At 42.5% G+C, this 13,373-nt stretch overlaps 1 protein-coding gene across 1 annotated transcript; it reads left to right on the forward strand.

Moving 5' to 3' along the window:
* Positions 1-2,503: 2,503 nt before the first annotated feature.
* Positions 2,504-12,142, forward strand: LOC102069889 (uncharacterized). The gene is made up of 7 exons (XM_074551828.1): positions 2,504-5,181; positions 7,390-7,495; positions 8,294-8,467; positions 9,176-9,275; positions 10,196-10,284; positions 11,043-11,181; positions 11,635-12,142. Exons 1-7 carry the CDS (start codon positions 5,112-5,114, stop codon positions 11,641-11,643), a joined length of 687 nt encoding a protein of 228 aa, XP_074407929.1. The 5' UTR covers positions 2,504-5,111; the 3' UTR covers positions 11,644-12,142.
* Positions 12,143-13,373: the final 1,231 nt, after the last annotated feature.

The following is a 13,373-nucleotide window of genomic DNA, read 5'->3' on the forward strand; positions in this document are numbered from 1 at the left end:
CAAGAGAGAGCAGATGGTGTGGATGGAAGGCTAAAGCCTGAACTGCTGCTGTTCCCAGCACTGGGATGTGATGGGATATTGGCTCCTGCTCTCCAGAAGAAGAAATTTCACAACCTGATTCCTTCTCCAAGGCTGCTGATGCCAAGTCAAATGACCAGTGAAATACAGGCAGAATTCCTGGTGTCCCTGTGGGATCAGCAAAGTTGTGAGGATGGAATGTGCAGAAGGCACAAATGATGAATGAGCAAAAGAAAAAAAGCTTTTAGGATGGGTCAGAAGCAAATTGATATTTTAAAATCCAAATTTCAGGAAGTGTTGGTTCTTGTTACAACAAGGTGAAGTCAGAAAATATGAAGTTTAAAAGAATTCTATTAGTGGAAATTGCCTGGGACAGCTGACAGGATTTAATGTCTTTTGTTTCTTTAATAATCTCTTAAAGGCCCAGGCAACTGTCAGAATTCAGGCAGCAATCAGAGGATATTAAATCAATCTTCAGAGAGCTCCTGGATATGACACATTTAGTGTTTCATCACAGAGAGAGGAGTAGAAAAATTAGATGGCTGGGCTTCATATACCATTTCCAGGGAAACAGATGAAGACATAAGTGAAAATTGTGAAGAAATTATCATTTTCAAGTGCATGACTGAATGCCAGAAATTGTATTATCTGTCTCCCTTGGATAACATTGTGGATAAAAACATGAAGGAAAAGCCATCTGCTCTACTCCTAAATTGTTAAATTCTAACTTTGAGTGATGTGCTAGCACAGCAAGTCAACAGGAGAGGTGAGATGATGCAGATTTGCTTGGATCTTGCAGGAGTTCACTGTGGTGAGATTTTTCAGGCCATAATGAAAAGCTGTGCCCAGGGGTTGGTGTGGTGGGAGCAGAGGAGCTGCAGGGTTGCTGTTGTGAGCCAGCACTGCCAGGGGAGCAGCCCTGGGACACAGCCCGAGTGTCCCTGGGGCCAGAACTGCCCTGCCCTGCCCAGGCACTGAGGGCATCTCCACTCGTGGAATGTCTGGGGTGCAGGTGGGGCTGGCTGGGTTCTGCTGGCCTTGGGCTGGGCAGGAGCTCCATGGCAGCCCTGCTGTGCATGGCCCTGTGCCCACAGCTGTCCTGGGGCTGCATGTCAGGCTCTCATGGCTCCTCAGGGCAGCACTGCCATGGAGCCAAACCTCAGAGTCAAACACCATAACGTGAGCTGGGTGTTCCTCCCACGCTGATGGACAGCACAGCAGGGATGCAGCTCTGTGGCTCACAGAAAGGAGCCCCTGGGCTGTGCCATAGCTTGGTGGGTGAGAGGAGGGAGCAGCACAGGATTGTTCCAGCTCAGGTTTGCAGGGGCTGCCCCATCCCTGGCAGTGCCCAGGGCCGGCCTTGGAGCAGCCTGGGATAGGGAAGGTCCCTGCCCAGGGCAGGGGTGGGAGAAAATGGGCTGTAAGGTCGATGGTGATGCTGCTGATCTTACTGTCACTTTCTAATTTAGTTTTTTCATCAGCTGAGATTTCTCTTTCTCCTCAAGGCAGGGTAATTTTCTGTTTGTTTCATTTGTATCACCAGTTTTTGTTTATTATTCCCACACAGTGGGGTTAAAGTTAGAAGGTTTTGGTTGTGAAACAGGGACAGCTAAAGACAACCCTTCCCTAACTGCAGCCAAAGAAAGTGGGAGAAAAGGATGGAAAGTTTTGTATTCTGGCTGGGTGTGTTCTCTGCTTTCAGCTCAGACATCTGAACCTCCAGGGTTATTTAATACTTTAATACTTTACTCCTGACTGCAAGGAGCTGTAGCCACGTGTCTGTATTAGTAATTTCTAGTAAAGGTGCTATGCAATGGCTTTAAAAAAGCAAACTCAGATCTGGATGATGCCACTCTTGTGAATCCTGGGTAACCACGTGCCTGACTTGGGCTCTTGAAGATTTCAGACCCAACAGACAAATCTGTTACACTGAAAAGTTAATATAAAACATGGGAAAAGTTTTATTGTGAGACATGGTTTTATTAATTTATAGTGAAACACTTTGAAATGCCTCTCAAATGTATCCTTAAGAGTCACTTAAGTTTATTTCACAATGCAATAATACAGTCACATAAAAGTAAGAATGTATATTGTAATTTTTATATAAGTTATATATTTGTGAAAAAATCGATGTCTTAAAGAATGGGGTCACATGGTATTTTATAATACAGAAATAGCTTTAATGCATGGGGGTTTTATTTATGGTTGATTGTATTCGATATAGAGAGATTTGGAGCTTGTTGATATTAATTTTTTATTTACATAAAACTGATTGTGATACTTTATTTTGTCATATCACTGTGAGGCACCTGGCAATAAAGGGTGATAAGATACTTTTTAAAAACTAAGTTTAATTTTTGTCTGTTGTTTTTATCTGTAGGAAAATTGTCAATTCCTTCCCTTTCAAGTACTTAAGACTTCATTTCTAATGACTAAGTCACACTTGGTTTATTAATGTTGGGGGAAAAACTTAACCCCTGAAGTACTGAAACATTCCTGGAACAAATCCCTGAAGCAACACAACAGATCAATGCTCAGTGGCCTGAATTTTGAGAAGTGCTTCCATTTCCTTCTCTTGGGAGTTTTTTTTAAGAATGGTGGAGTTCAGGACATGGAAAAACTAAAGTTTTATCCATGCTGGAGGAGTGACAGTGTTCGGGAAGGAAGCAGGTGGTAAATGTGTTTGTCTCAGTGTGACTGTGCCAGTCCTCCAGATTAAGTAATTTGCCAAGCAAGGGTCATAAATTATGTAATCCACGTGTAAGATAAAGAGTGAATTACTCAATAGGAGAGCTGTGTGAATGAGTGATGGGGCTCTTTTAATGGCACATTGTCCCTGTGATTCTGGAACAGCTTGGGAGGTACTGGAAAGGAATTGGAATGCAGCAATCTTACCTTGTTGTGAAAGTTTGGAGTATTACAGTGAAAAGCTGAAAACATTTTAAATCCAAAAGAAAGTGGGGTTCTACAAAGCCAATACTTTTTAAAAAGCACAAAGATTAGGCACTGCATTGTGTGTGGTTTTTATTTCAAGTGCAGGATTCCCAGCAGCCAAGCTCAGCTGTGTGCTGATGGCAAGCTGCAGCCAGGGAGGGCTGTGATGGAAGCCATTGCAGAAGTCAGTGTGTCTGTCTGTGCTTTTGTCGTGGAGCAGAGGCAGAGAACACACCCAGGGAGACCCTGGGCAGAGGCAAACCCCCTCCAAGGTGCAGTTACTCTTTGTCCTTTTGTTTCCAGACACAGGAGATGGATTTTGCTGCAACAGCTGAAGGGAATTCCACTGCTGTGAGCAGGGAATAGGTGTAAACTGAGCCTGTCATGGATTCAAGCCTTGGTAACCTTTTCTGGCCTCTATTTGTAGCAGTCCTGACCCCAGTGCTTGGGGAACCCAGTGCTTGTGCTCAGTCTGTGTCACTTCAGAGCTCCTGCAGTGCTGCAGGAGGAGAGACTGGTCTGAAACCAGATCCGAATTAAGATTAAAGATCATGAGCAGTTCCATCTTCCACCATTAATTTTGGTCAGTAACTTAGGTTTACTTATATTCCTCTCTTTGAAGAAATGAAATGAGCCTGGATGTTGTTGCAGAAGGAATAACTTGGCACTTGATTGTGCTGAGTTCCAGAAACTCAAACAATAAGAGGAGGAAATGGGTGTGCTGTGCAGTGCAGAGCTCTCAGCTGCTCAGGTCTGCTGGCTCTGGGTTTATTTGCTGTTACCCAAGTGGGCACTGGAAACAGAAACTGCCCCTCAGCCTCTGCAGCCCTTCCTCAGGCCACGTCCAAACCTCTGCATGCAATAAAAGCCAGTGATGGAGCCAAGTCAAGAGTTTGGGGTTTCTAACCTGCCTCATTAGAACATCTCACCCCAGGAAAAACTGCCCATTGCATTTCTGCATCCCTGAACCAAAGCTGAGAGGCCAGGTCCAGGTGTTTGTTCAGCAGTGAGGCTCCCACTGAGCAGCTGGAGCCAGAGGGAACTCCCTGGCAGCAGGAGGATGAGCATCTGCAGGAGCTGCTGCTTCACACTTGTGCCTCACATCTGAAGAAGGATTGTGCAATTTCTTTCACTGAGGTAAATATTAATTTCTTTGTTGTGGTCTGTTGTAAAGCAATCTTCTGGCAGGACTGAGAATCTCTTATCTACTGCTGTAATAAAGTGTTGGGCTTTAGCCAAAGCAGTATTCTTTCAAGAATTTGCTAGGCATTGATTTTTAGAGATCATTATTTATCCTTTGAAAAGCAAAGGTTAAAGTTTACCTTTTGCTGTTAATGTAACTGTGCTTGGCATGTTTACATAAGCAGGCAGCTCCTGTCAAACTAGGCACTCCACGCTGGGATTTTATCAGTTATGGATTAGTTCTGAAAGCCCTGTGCTAAGAGCAAGGCTGGTCCTAACTTCAGCCTCAATGCAGTGAAACTCCACAAACTTTGGGTGTAACCTGGGTAGTGTTTGGGGTGACCACAGAGTCAGGATCTTCCTGTGCAGTGAATGTTGAGAATTCTTAAGGACTCTTTAAATAATAAAGAAAAAAGATGAGGTGTGCTAAGGTGTGAGTTTCTGTCATCACTCATCCTTGCCATGTAGGTATTTTCTATTCTTTTCTCAGAAAAAGGAAAAATGAATTGACAAAACTTAATGGTAGATGCATCCAATTACAGGATTCCCTCCTTCCTATCACATCCATCTTTGACAGCTTCAGGACCATGGCTTTGTCTTTTAAAACAGTGTCTGTTCCAGGAAATTGTCTGCAAATAGTCCAAGTTTGTTATCTGTACAGGTAACATCAGCCTAAAGGGAGAAGAGAGAGGCTCCTGACAGGCACCTTAGTGTGTTGAAATTTGTCATTAAATGAATACCCCACATCTGATTACAAAAATTCAGAAACGGCAAGATTAATGAGATATTTTTATGGAACTACCTTGTTTTATACAGGAAAATATGCTGGGTAAGTTATCAGGAAGTTGTATCAGTTTTAAGTTAATTAGTAATTCTTTATAGAGAAGGATGCTGTAAAACAAGCTCAAAATCCACAATCCACAGCAACAGCAAGGGAAGCTCATTCTGCTGGCAGAGTCTGGAGGAACAGGCCCAGGATGTCCTTTCTGAAGGAGCTGCTGTGTGTCCTGCTCCTGGCCAGCCCCTCGCTGGGTGAAACTCTGCAACGTAAGAGTGCTGCAGTTCTGCTTTGTGGCTTTGGGGCAGGGACGGGGCCGTGTCCTCTGCTGGGGCACTGCAGTGCCTTGGGGGGGATTTGCTGCCTGAAGTATTCCCAGATTGCTGGGAAGTCCATCTGCTGCCTGCGAATTCTCCTCAGGCTTTGGGCTGCCTTTGTTTCAGATAACAGCAAAACAATGCAGATGTGAGAACCTTGGTGAGACAGCTGCTGTCCTGTGCTTGGTGGCACAGGGAAGAGGTTACAGCCATATGAATTAATTACAGCTGAAACTCAGTACCCTGGTGGCTTGGGATCATGTTGAGTCAGTCTCTGAATTTCAGAAGGGTATTTTTAAATGAGTTAAATTGTTTGGTTCTTTTTTTCAGTGGGGAAAAAAACACTTGTTATATGGGTTAAAAAAAAAATCATACACTTTTTAATAGCAAGTGTTCTTAGATTTTTTTTTGATACAGGGAGAAAATCATCAATAATTAAGAGCATGACAACCAGAATGCACTGGTTAGAAAAGTTATTTTAAGTGAGTACTGAAGTAATGAAATTGTTTCTGGTTCTGTTAGACCAGTATTGGCCTGCAATTATTTTATGAGAAGATTTCCCACATATTTTACTGATAAATGTATTTATTTTAACATCCCTGTTCTCTATCTGGTAGCTACCAGTTACTTGTAATTGGGTGTCCCTAAGCCCAGGGTGATGTGAACCAGCTGCAGTTATTATTTTTCTAATAAGAGTTTTGGTTTGTGATCTGAGAAATTTTTAAATGCTACTCTAAACTTCCATTTGCAAAAGAAAGTTACCACTTGAAGGCTAACTTGGCATTTATGTAGACCACAGAATTTGGAAGGGCTCAGCAGTGAGTTCCTTTATCACATGGAATATTCAGCATTAATAGCAAAGGGCACACACTCCCTCTCTCCCAGCAGAATCACAACTGGTGATTTTCTGCTGCCTTAGTGGTTTTTGTATTATTGCTAAAAGAATTGTAATTGTGTTACAGATCAGAGGGGTAGCTAAAAACATTGCTTATCTCCCAGATGAACCATGCCAAGTGCTGCTTGGGATTTTTCACTGTCCTGTGTTTCCAGCCATAACACACAACCTGTAGTTAGGTTTTTTTGGAGAACATTCCAGTGCTGGTGACTCTTGAGAGAAGAGCATGCAGGGTGTGTAAATGGACTGGGACAAGCCTTGGTCACTGCAATCAGATTTATCTCTGATAAGCACCAAGGGCTGGATTAGAGGGACACTGGAAAGGAAGGAGGTTTCCATCTCTTTTCAGTGCAGGCTGCTCCCAGCACAGTTCCTGTGGCTCCTAATGCACCAGTGAGGAGCTGGCTCTGGTGGCAAGTCCATCTGACAGTGACAGTGACAGTGACATTGCAGCTGCTCCAGGGGTTGCCTGCTGGGTTCAGAGGGGTCACTCAGGGATCTGGGCCAGTTTGGCTTCATTCCAAACGTGGCTGCTCTCCCTGGGACTGTTGTGCCCAATGGGATTTGGCTCTGGTGGCAGTTTGGGGACTTTTCTGGGTCTGAGTGCTGAGCAGGAGAGAACAGGTAACAAAGGATGTGGGGTGGGAGTGCCAAACGGGCTGGTGTTTGGGGATGGTTCAGGCTGCTGAGGGAGTTCTGTTCAGCCAAACACCTGTGAAATACTGGAAACACTCAGATTCTGGAACATCATTTACAGCCCAGTGTTTACACAGCAAAAGAGATAGAGGAGAACCAACATTAATGCAAAGCAGATCCTTCTGTAGGCTAAGCCAAGGAATAATCCCATTGCAGAACACACAAAAAGCTTCTAATTTGGATTATAATGGAAATTTGGAATCTCTAATGAGTCTCTCTCTAATGAGTCTCATGACTTTTAGTCCTTGTCAACAAGCCAGATATATAGTGGAATTCAGACACAAGCACACTTATCATTATGAGATAAAAACCATAACAACACAAGCCATACAATTTCCTGGCCAACTGGAAGATGGGTACACGTTCAGGGTAAAGTAATTTAAGCTGGTAAATTTTCATTTCTCAAATAGGTTCAAAATTTTCCAGGGACAAGTCACAGGAAAGAAAGATTTAGTGTCATCTACAGAGTACATCTGAAGCATAAATTTCTGGTGTAATTAGCAACACAGCCCACTGACAGTATGTTACTGTATAATTGCATTAAATACTTGTTTTGTTTTAATTCACAGCCAACTGCAGTGGAGTTGAGGAGTTTGGGGCCTGTCTGGGTAATACAGATGAATTCTGTCCTAAAAATATTTCTTGTCTGTGTAAAAATGAAGAACCTTTTTGCAGGTAGTGTGTGGGCTTGGTTTGTTTGTTTAAATATGCACCATGTAAATGTCAAACATATTCTAAATTATGAAATAAATTTAGATCCTCCAAAGTGATCCATGAAAATAAATGTTGATCTTCATTCACAATCTGCATAAATTTATAGCTCTGGTACAAAGCATCAAATCTGGGATTTGGGCATAGTGTTTTCTTTTTAAATATCTGTGTGGGCCATGTAATTCCTAATGCAGGTAATCACTGTAGCCCTTTATATTTGCTGTTCTCTCAACTATTTTACTTTAGAACTGAATGAGCTGTGTAATCACAAGTTCATTTTTTTCTCAGGTCGATCAAACTTTCTTTTGAGTTAAAAAAAAATTTAGATATCCTAATGTTCTATTTTCCATTATGTAGTTGGGATTTTTTCCCTTTAAAAAAATCAATATCATAATGACAGCCAGAAATGTGAGGTTTCCCTTGCACTCAGCAGCTCTGCCAAAGAGATCTTTGACCTGAGCCAGGCCATGACTTGGGTGCTGCACCCTGTTCCCATCACAGCTCCTTATCTTGGACTCCTGAAATACCAGCTTGGACTTGGTTTCTCAGAGCCTGGCAAAGTGCTTTTACATCAAATCTGGAAACAGATGGGTGTAACTAAGATTAAAAAACACCTTTGAACAAACAGGAAAAATAGTGAAACTCTTGGCCCCTGAAGTGTTGAATAATAAATAATTATACAGCAGAATATTGTACTTTTTTGGTATTGCTTACTTTTGATTTAAAATGCTGATTCTGAAAGTGAGTATTTTTTATTTGCAGATGTAATTACTACAGAACAGGCTGGATGGAGTACTGGTACATGGGCCCCAAATGTAACCACCTTTGGAACACTCTGGATTTCATTTTAGTGGCCACTCTTCCTGGAGCGGCACTGGTTATCATAGTGGTTGTAATATTTTCTGCTGTCTGCTGCTTGAGAACGAAAAAAGATGGGTAAGTGACTCTGGGTGCACTTACAAGGAGTTTTGTACTCAAAATGGAAGTTCAGCAAAAGAAGTCTGGTATTCTGGTTAATTTTTAACCTCTGGATGTTTAAAAGCACAAGGCTACCATACTGCCAAAATACTATTTATACAATTTAAAACTAACTCAAAGCATCTTACCTGAGCACTCAGCACTTGCTCAGCATTTCACCTCCTCACTCTCAGTCATTGCTTTTCTTTAGGGCTCACCAGGCAAGCTTTAAAGATTGATAAGTACATTTACTACTTAAATTCAACACCACCAAATGTGTGTTTCTGATTTATTTGCTCTTAGGGATTTTTTTCCACAAGTTAAAAAAAAAAAGGAGTAAGACTGATAACTTGACAAGAGGATTGGTGTTTAAATACAATTCCTCTCACTCTTGGGTCTCAGATATTGGCAATTTGAGCTGCTTTTTGCTTTCATCACTTTTTCCCAGTGACACCTCTCCCAAGTACACAGACAATATGGGTTTTTTCTTCTGTCACTGAGCCCCAGAAGTGTGTCACTGGCACTTGCTCTGACATAGAAAAGCTGTAATAATACCCAGCTCTTGTACAGCCATTGCCATAGGACATCTAAAGCTCTGACATGGCTGTTGAACCAATCTGCAGCACAGAAAACATCTGTCAGGACCCTGAGCATTGCCAATGCTCTGAACTGCCATTGTTCCCCCAGGAAGCAGCCAAAGGCCCCATCCAGTGGAGCACAGCAGAACCCTGCATTCAGCACTGACACAGCTGCCAGCCCAGGGCAGGGGCACCATCAGCCACCTGAGGTAAGAGATGGCACAGGGGCACAGCACAGCCCCCAGCCCGTGGGGATTCAGCACAATGCAATGGCAATAGCAAAAAAATAAAAAAAGGGAATTTGAGTTTAAAGTCTCCTAGCATCTGATTTCCAAGATCAGCTGAATGCAAGTGAGAAGGTGAAACTGTTCATCAATTTGCATAGGAGAAAACAAAGAGCTAGGGATTATTTTACAGGATGTTCAAACAACTATTGCCGTTTTTGGCCAGTTAGAAGAGCAGCTTTAAAAAGAGATCATGCTCTGCTGTGCCAGTTTTCTCCATTAGACAAGATGTAGTAGAGATCATGGCTTGAACTAGTGGGAGTCAAGAGAAAAGATGGATAAATACCATTAAAAAATCAATATAAAATACAAAGAATCACTGAAAGGGAATTTGTGTGTGTGTGTTCATTTTCTCATTTGATACTTCAAGGGATTATTTTACATATTAAGGAACACACAGGGTGTGAGAAGGAGACATTGCAGGCTGTCTGAGAAAAGGGAGAAAATAATCTAGACTGCTACAGGATTTTCTGCTAAATCCATCTGTAGAGTATCAATAGCTTGGCAATGCAGCAGGTCTGAGCCTGCCTTTACCAGGAGATGGTGCTGTTCAATTTTTAACTAATTCACATTTAGTCCTGCTGATGCTGTTGTTCCCAAGGTGTGAATCAGACCCAATCCTGCAGTTTGGTAGGGAAGAAAACCCTTTGTAAAAGGAATCTTTTCGGGTGAGAGCTGCAGAATTTAGGGTTTTCTCACACCCCAGACTGTGAGTTGTAGCCTAGACATTGTATTTTGTAAGTGAAAAACTGGTTTATACCTTCTAACATTCTGTACCTGGAGAGCTGGTTATTCTAATTTGTTGTCATTTTTCTCTGTGTAACCACCTGATCCCCTACACACAGGATGCCTGGGTTGGACAAATTCCAAAAGTTGTACTGAAAAGAGAAGATTTCAATGATGCCTCAATCCCAAATCAAAGGCGGGATTACAGGTATGCTGGTATTTTTTGTCTTTTGTGCTCATTCTCACTTTGTACCCTGCTTTGGAGACTCACAATGACTTTGCAGCTTTGCCAGTGGCACAGCAAGCAACAAAGGTCCAGTAAATGGCAAAGCTTTTGACTGGATTATTCACATACAAACCCTAAAATACTTCTTTATCCAGAGGCTTCTCTGGTTTTCCTCTAATCCCAGAGGCATTGATTTCATTCCTGTTTAGAATCCCAGTTTTCTGCTTGTGCTTCCTCACTTGAATCCCCCTCAGCACCAACTGCTGCAGCTGTGACTGCAACTTCTGCAGAGAACTTGTTTGCCAGGGTGCAGCTCAGTGAGAGCACAGCAGTCTCCTCACACAGCAGGGCTCTGCTGCAGACAGCCTGCAGCTGGCTGATGCTTCAGTCCTCAAGGAGGGCTGGCTTTTTCAATAGAAATGTTGAAGGGATAGTTATGGTAGATTTAAAATGCTTTGAAAATGATTGTAGGAATATAGAAAATTAGGTACTGTGGCATTGTTTGTTGTAAAAAAAAAAAAAAAGCTTAAAGAGAAAGCTGCTTCTATAAATTCAGTCTTCTCTGTTTGCAGGATGAGGGTTTGACAGTAAAATGAACTTAAAAGACCTTTTAGATGTTATTGCCCCAGTGCTGTGCATCCAGTAGTGAGCTTTAATATTTTTATTTTTGAGTTTAAACTATCCCTTTGTGCAATTTGCAGTATATTATAAGGTTTAATAACTTTTTCTCTTTTGCACAGTCCCATGTATGATCAGCCTCTAAGGACAGCAGAACCAGCATCAGATTATTTCCCTCAGTCCCGAGGCCAGCGGGAGGAGTTTGACTATCCCAGGAAGGATTTGCCTTATCCAGTTTATCCAGAGGCCAGACAGTACCGGGTACGCATCCATCACATCCCTCTGCATATTAATTACATACTCTGCATATTAATTACATACTCTGCATATTAATTATATCACCCCTCCTGGTACTGAATACAAATCATCACTAAATTGCTAGTGTTTGTCACTAAGTAAAGATGTGAGCTAACAGAAAGCCTAGAGCCACCTTTCACTGTGCAGGTGTTTTCTTCAGGAATGTTACAGACCCTGCTGAAATGTTTTCAAATATTTCCCAAGCTGTTTCAGTTTGTGTGCACACAGTGGTAATGCTTTCAGTTATTTGCATGAAATGCATCTTCCAAAGCTCTTGGTGAGTGAGCACTCAGAAGCAGCACAAACTAAGAAAAGAAATATATAAAAATGTAGTTTGATTAGATACAGATTATTTTAATAGGAAGCATACTGGGGAGTGTGTGTCATGCTACTGATTAAATTCTAATTTCTTTACAGAGATACTAAGAACAAGTGCTTCCTGTATCAGAATTGTCTTGGAATGCTGTGTGATCACTGGACAGTGCAGGAGCTGAGAGAGCAGTGACAGCCTGGTGGGACACACAGGGAACTGCCATCCTTATTAGAGAGCACTAAGTTATTGCAAAGAGAAAGCATGGGGGATAATTGTGAAAGGAAACCTGGTGAATCCCTGATACTGCAGCACACAAGGCTCTGGCCCTGGCAGTGTGGTACAAACACAGCCAAGGACTTGGCTTCTCTCTGCCCCAAGATTTACCAAATACCCACAGACCCATTCCCTTGTCCCTTGTCTTTTGTGCTTTGTCTTCCTTCTGTGTTGATCCCAACAGCTGGAATGGTTTCCCTTTAAAACTGTCCTGGTTTGCTTTGTAACTCTTTTGTAAATAAGGAAAATAAATGAAGCTGTGGAAGATTGACTACCTTGCCACTAAGTACCAAATAAAAGAGACTGAAGACTGGGATTTATTTCTCATTTTCCAAAAAGTCAAACACGTTACATTGCGATTTCTGTTAAATTATTTTCCTTAGTATGAGGTAATATGTGAAACTATATGACAAAACCAGAATTTTAAGGATTTTAAAAAGGTTTCTTGATCTTGGTTTTCCCTCAATGTGAAAAAAGGCAAAGTGGGCAAATTTCACTGGATTTACTTCTACTGCTGCAAATTCTGTCAGAAATAAAAGAAGTTACTCTGGTTCCCTCTCTTATCATCAGAAACACACAGAAATGGGGTTGGCAAATCTGTTTAGAGCCCAGACTATCAGTTCAAACCATTCTGACCTCCAAAATTCAGATCCAAAGGTGTCAGAGAATTGTGTCAGTGAATTGTTTTTTTCTGTCATTTCTCAGCTTTGGTGGTGCCACAATCTGACAAACTGTGCTGGTTGTTGACCTCAATCCAGCTCTGTTGTACCAACCTCAGAGTGACCACAGAATGAGAGTTCAGTTTTATACTCCAGCACTGCTCCAAAAAGGAGTAGGAGGCACAGATGAGGCAGGGCTGTCAATATCCATGGTGCTGGCAAGGGCAGAGCTGGCTAAACTGAGTCTCCCTCACCATTTCCCCCAGTGTTCAGGTTTGTCATTACCTTTTCCAGGTATTTTCCCCTTCATTCCTTAATTGCATTGGGCAGTTTGAAATTGTTTTGTTGTAAGAATGTCTGTCTCTTGCTAGAGCTAGACAAAGTGACTGGGATATCCTTCCTACTGAATTTACTTTGGTGTGTGCTGTGTTATGTGGCTTTACTCTTTAAAACAAAAAAAAAGGAGAGGAAAGTCAAATGTAAGTCTCCAAGTTCTCTGCAAAGGGGGATGAATCTCCTGGGAATTATAGAAGCTCCATGTGTCTCCTGTCCTGAGGAGCCCAGAACGGACACAGCACTCCAGCTGTGGTCTGTAGGGTCCCCTGGGGCTGCCCCATCTCAGGATGCCCACCTTGCTCACCCAACTGCCTGAGCCCAGGCGGTTTAGGTGCCCTCTAAACCCCAGACAGGAGCAGCCCTGCAGTCCCTCAGGTGGCTCTGAGCAATCCCCTCAGCATCTCAGGGCTTTGGGTCACATTTCCCAGGCACCCACTTCTGCCTTTACACTTTACTTGGAAACACAGCTCTGGTTTTGGATTCCTCTAAGGAATAGAAGACACGGAACAGGCACCAAGCATTGCCCACGTCCTCCTTTGCTCAGATTTGCACAGCAGCCTCTCAATCTTGTCACA

This window comes from Zonotrichia albicollis, chromosome 14 (assembly GCF_047830755.1).
Source record: "Zonotrichia albicollis isolate bZonAlb1 chromosome 14, bZonAlb1.hap1, whole genome shotgun sequence".
Lineage (NCBI taxonomy): Eukaryota > Metazoa > Chordata > Aves > Passeriformes > Passerellidae > Zonotrichia > Zonotrichia albicollis.

Coding starts and splice junctions, on each gene's coding strand:
- LOC102069889 (XM_074551828.1), top strand. CDS start 5,112: ATGTCCTTTCTGAAGGAGCTGCTGTGTGTCCTGCTCCTGGCCAGCCCC. Junction 8,468..9,175: donor TTGAGAACGAAAAAAGATGG/GTAAGTGACTCT, acceptor TTGTTCCCCCAG/GAAGCAGCCAAAGGCCCCAT. Junction 9,276..10,195: donor GGCACCATCAGCCACCTGAG/GTAAGAGATGGC, acceptor CCCTACACACAG/GATGCCTGGGTTGGACAAAT.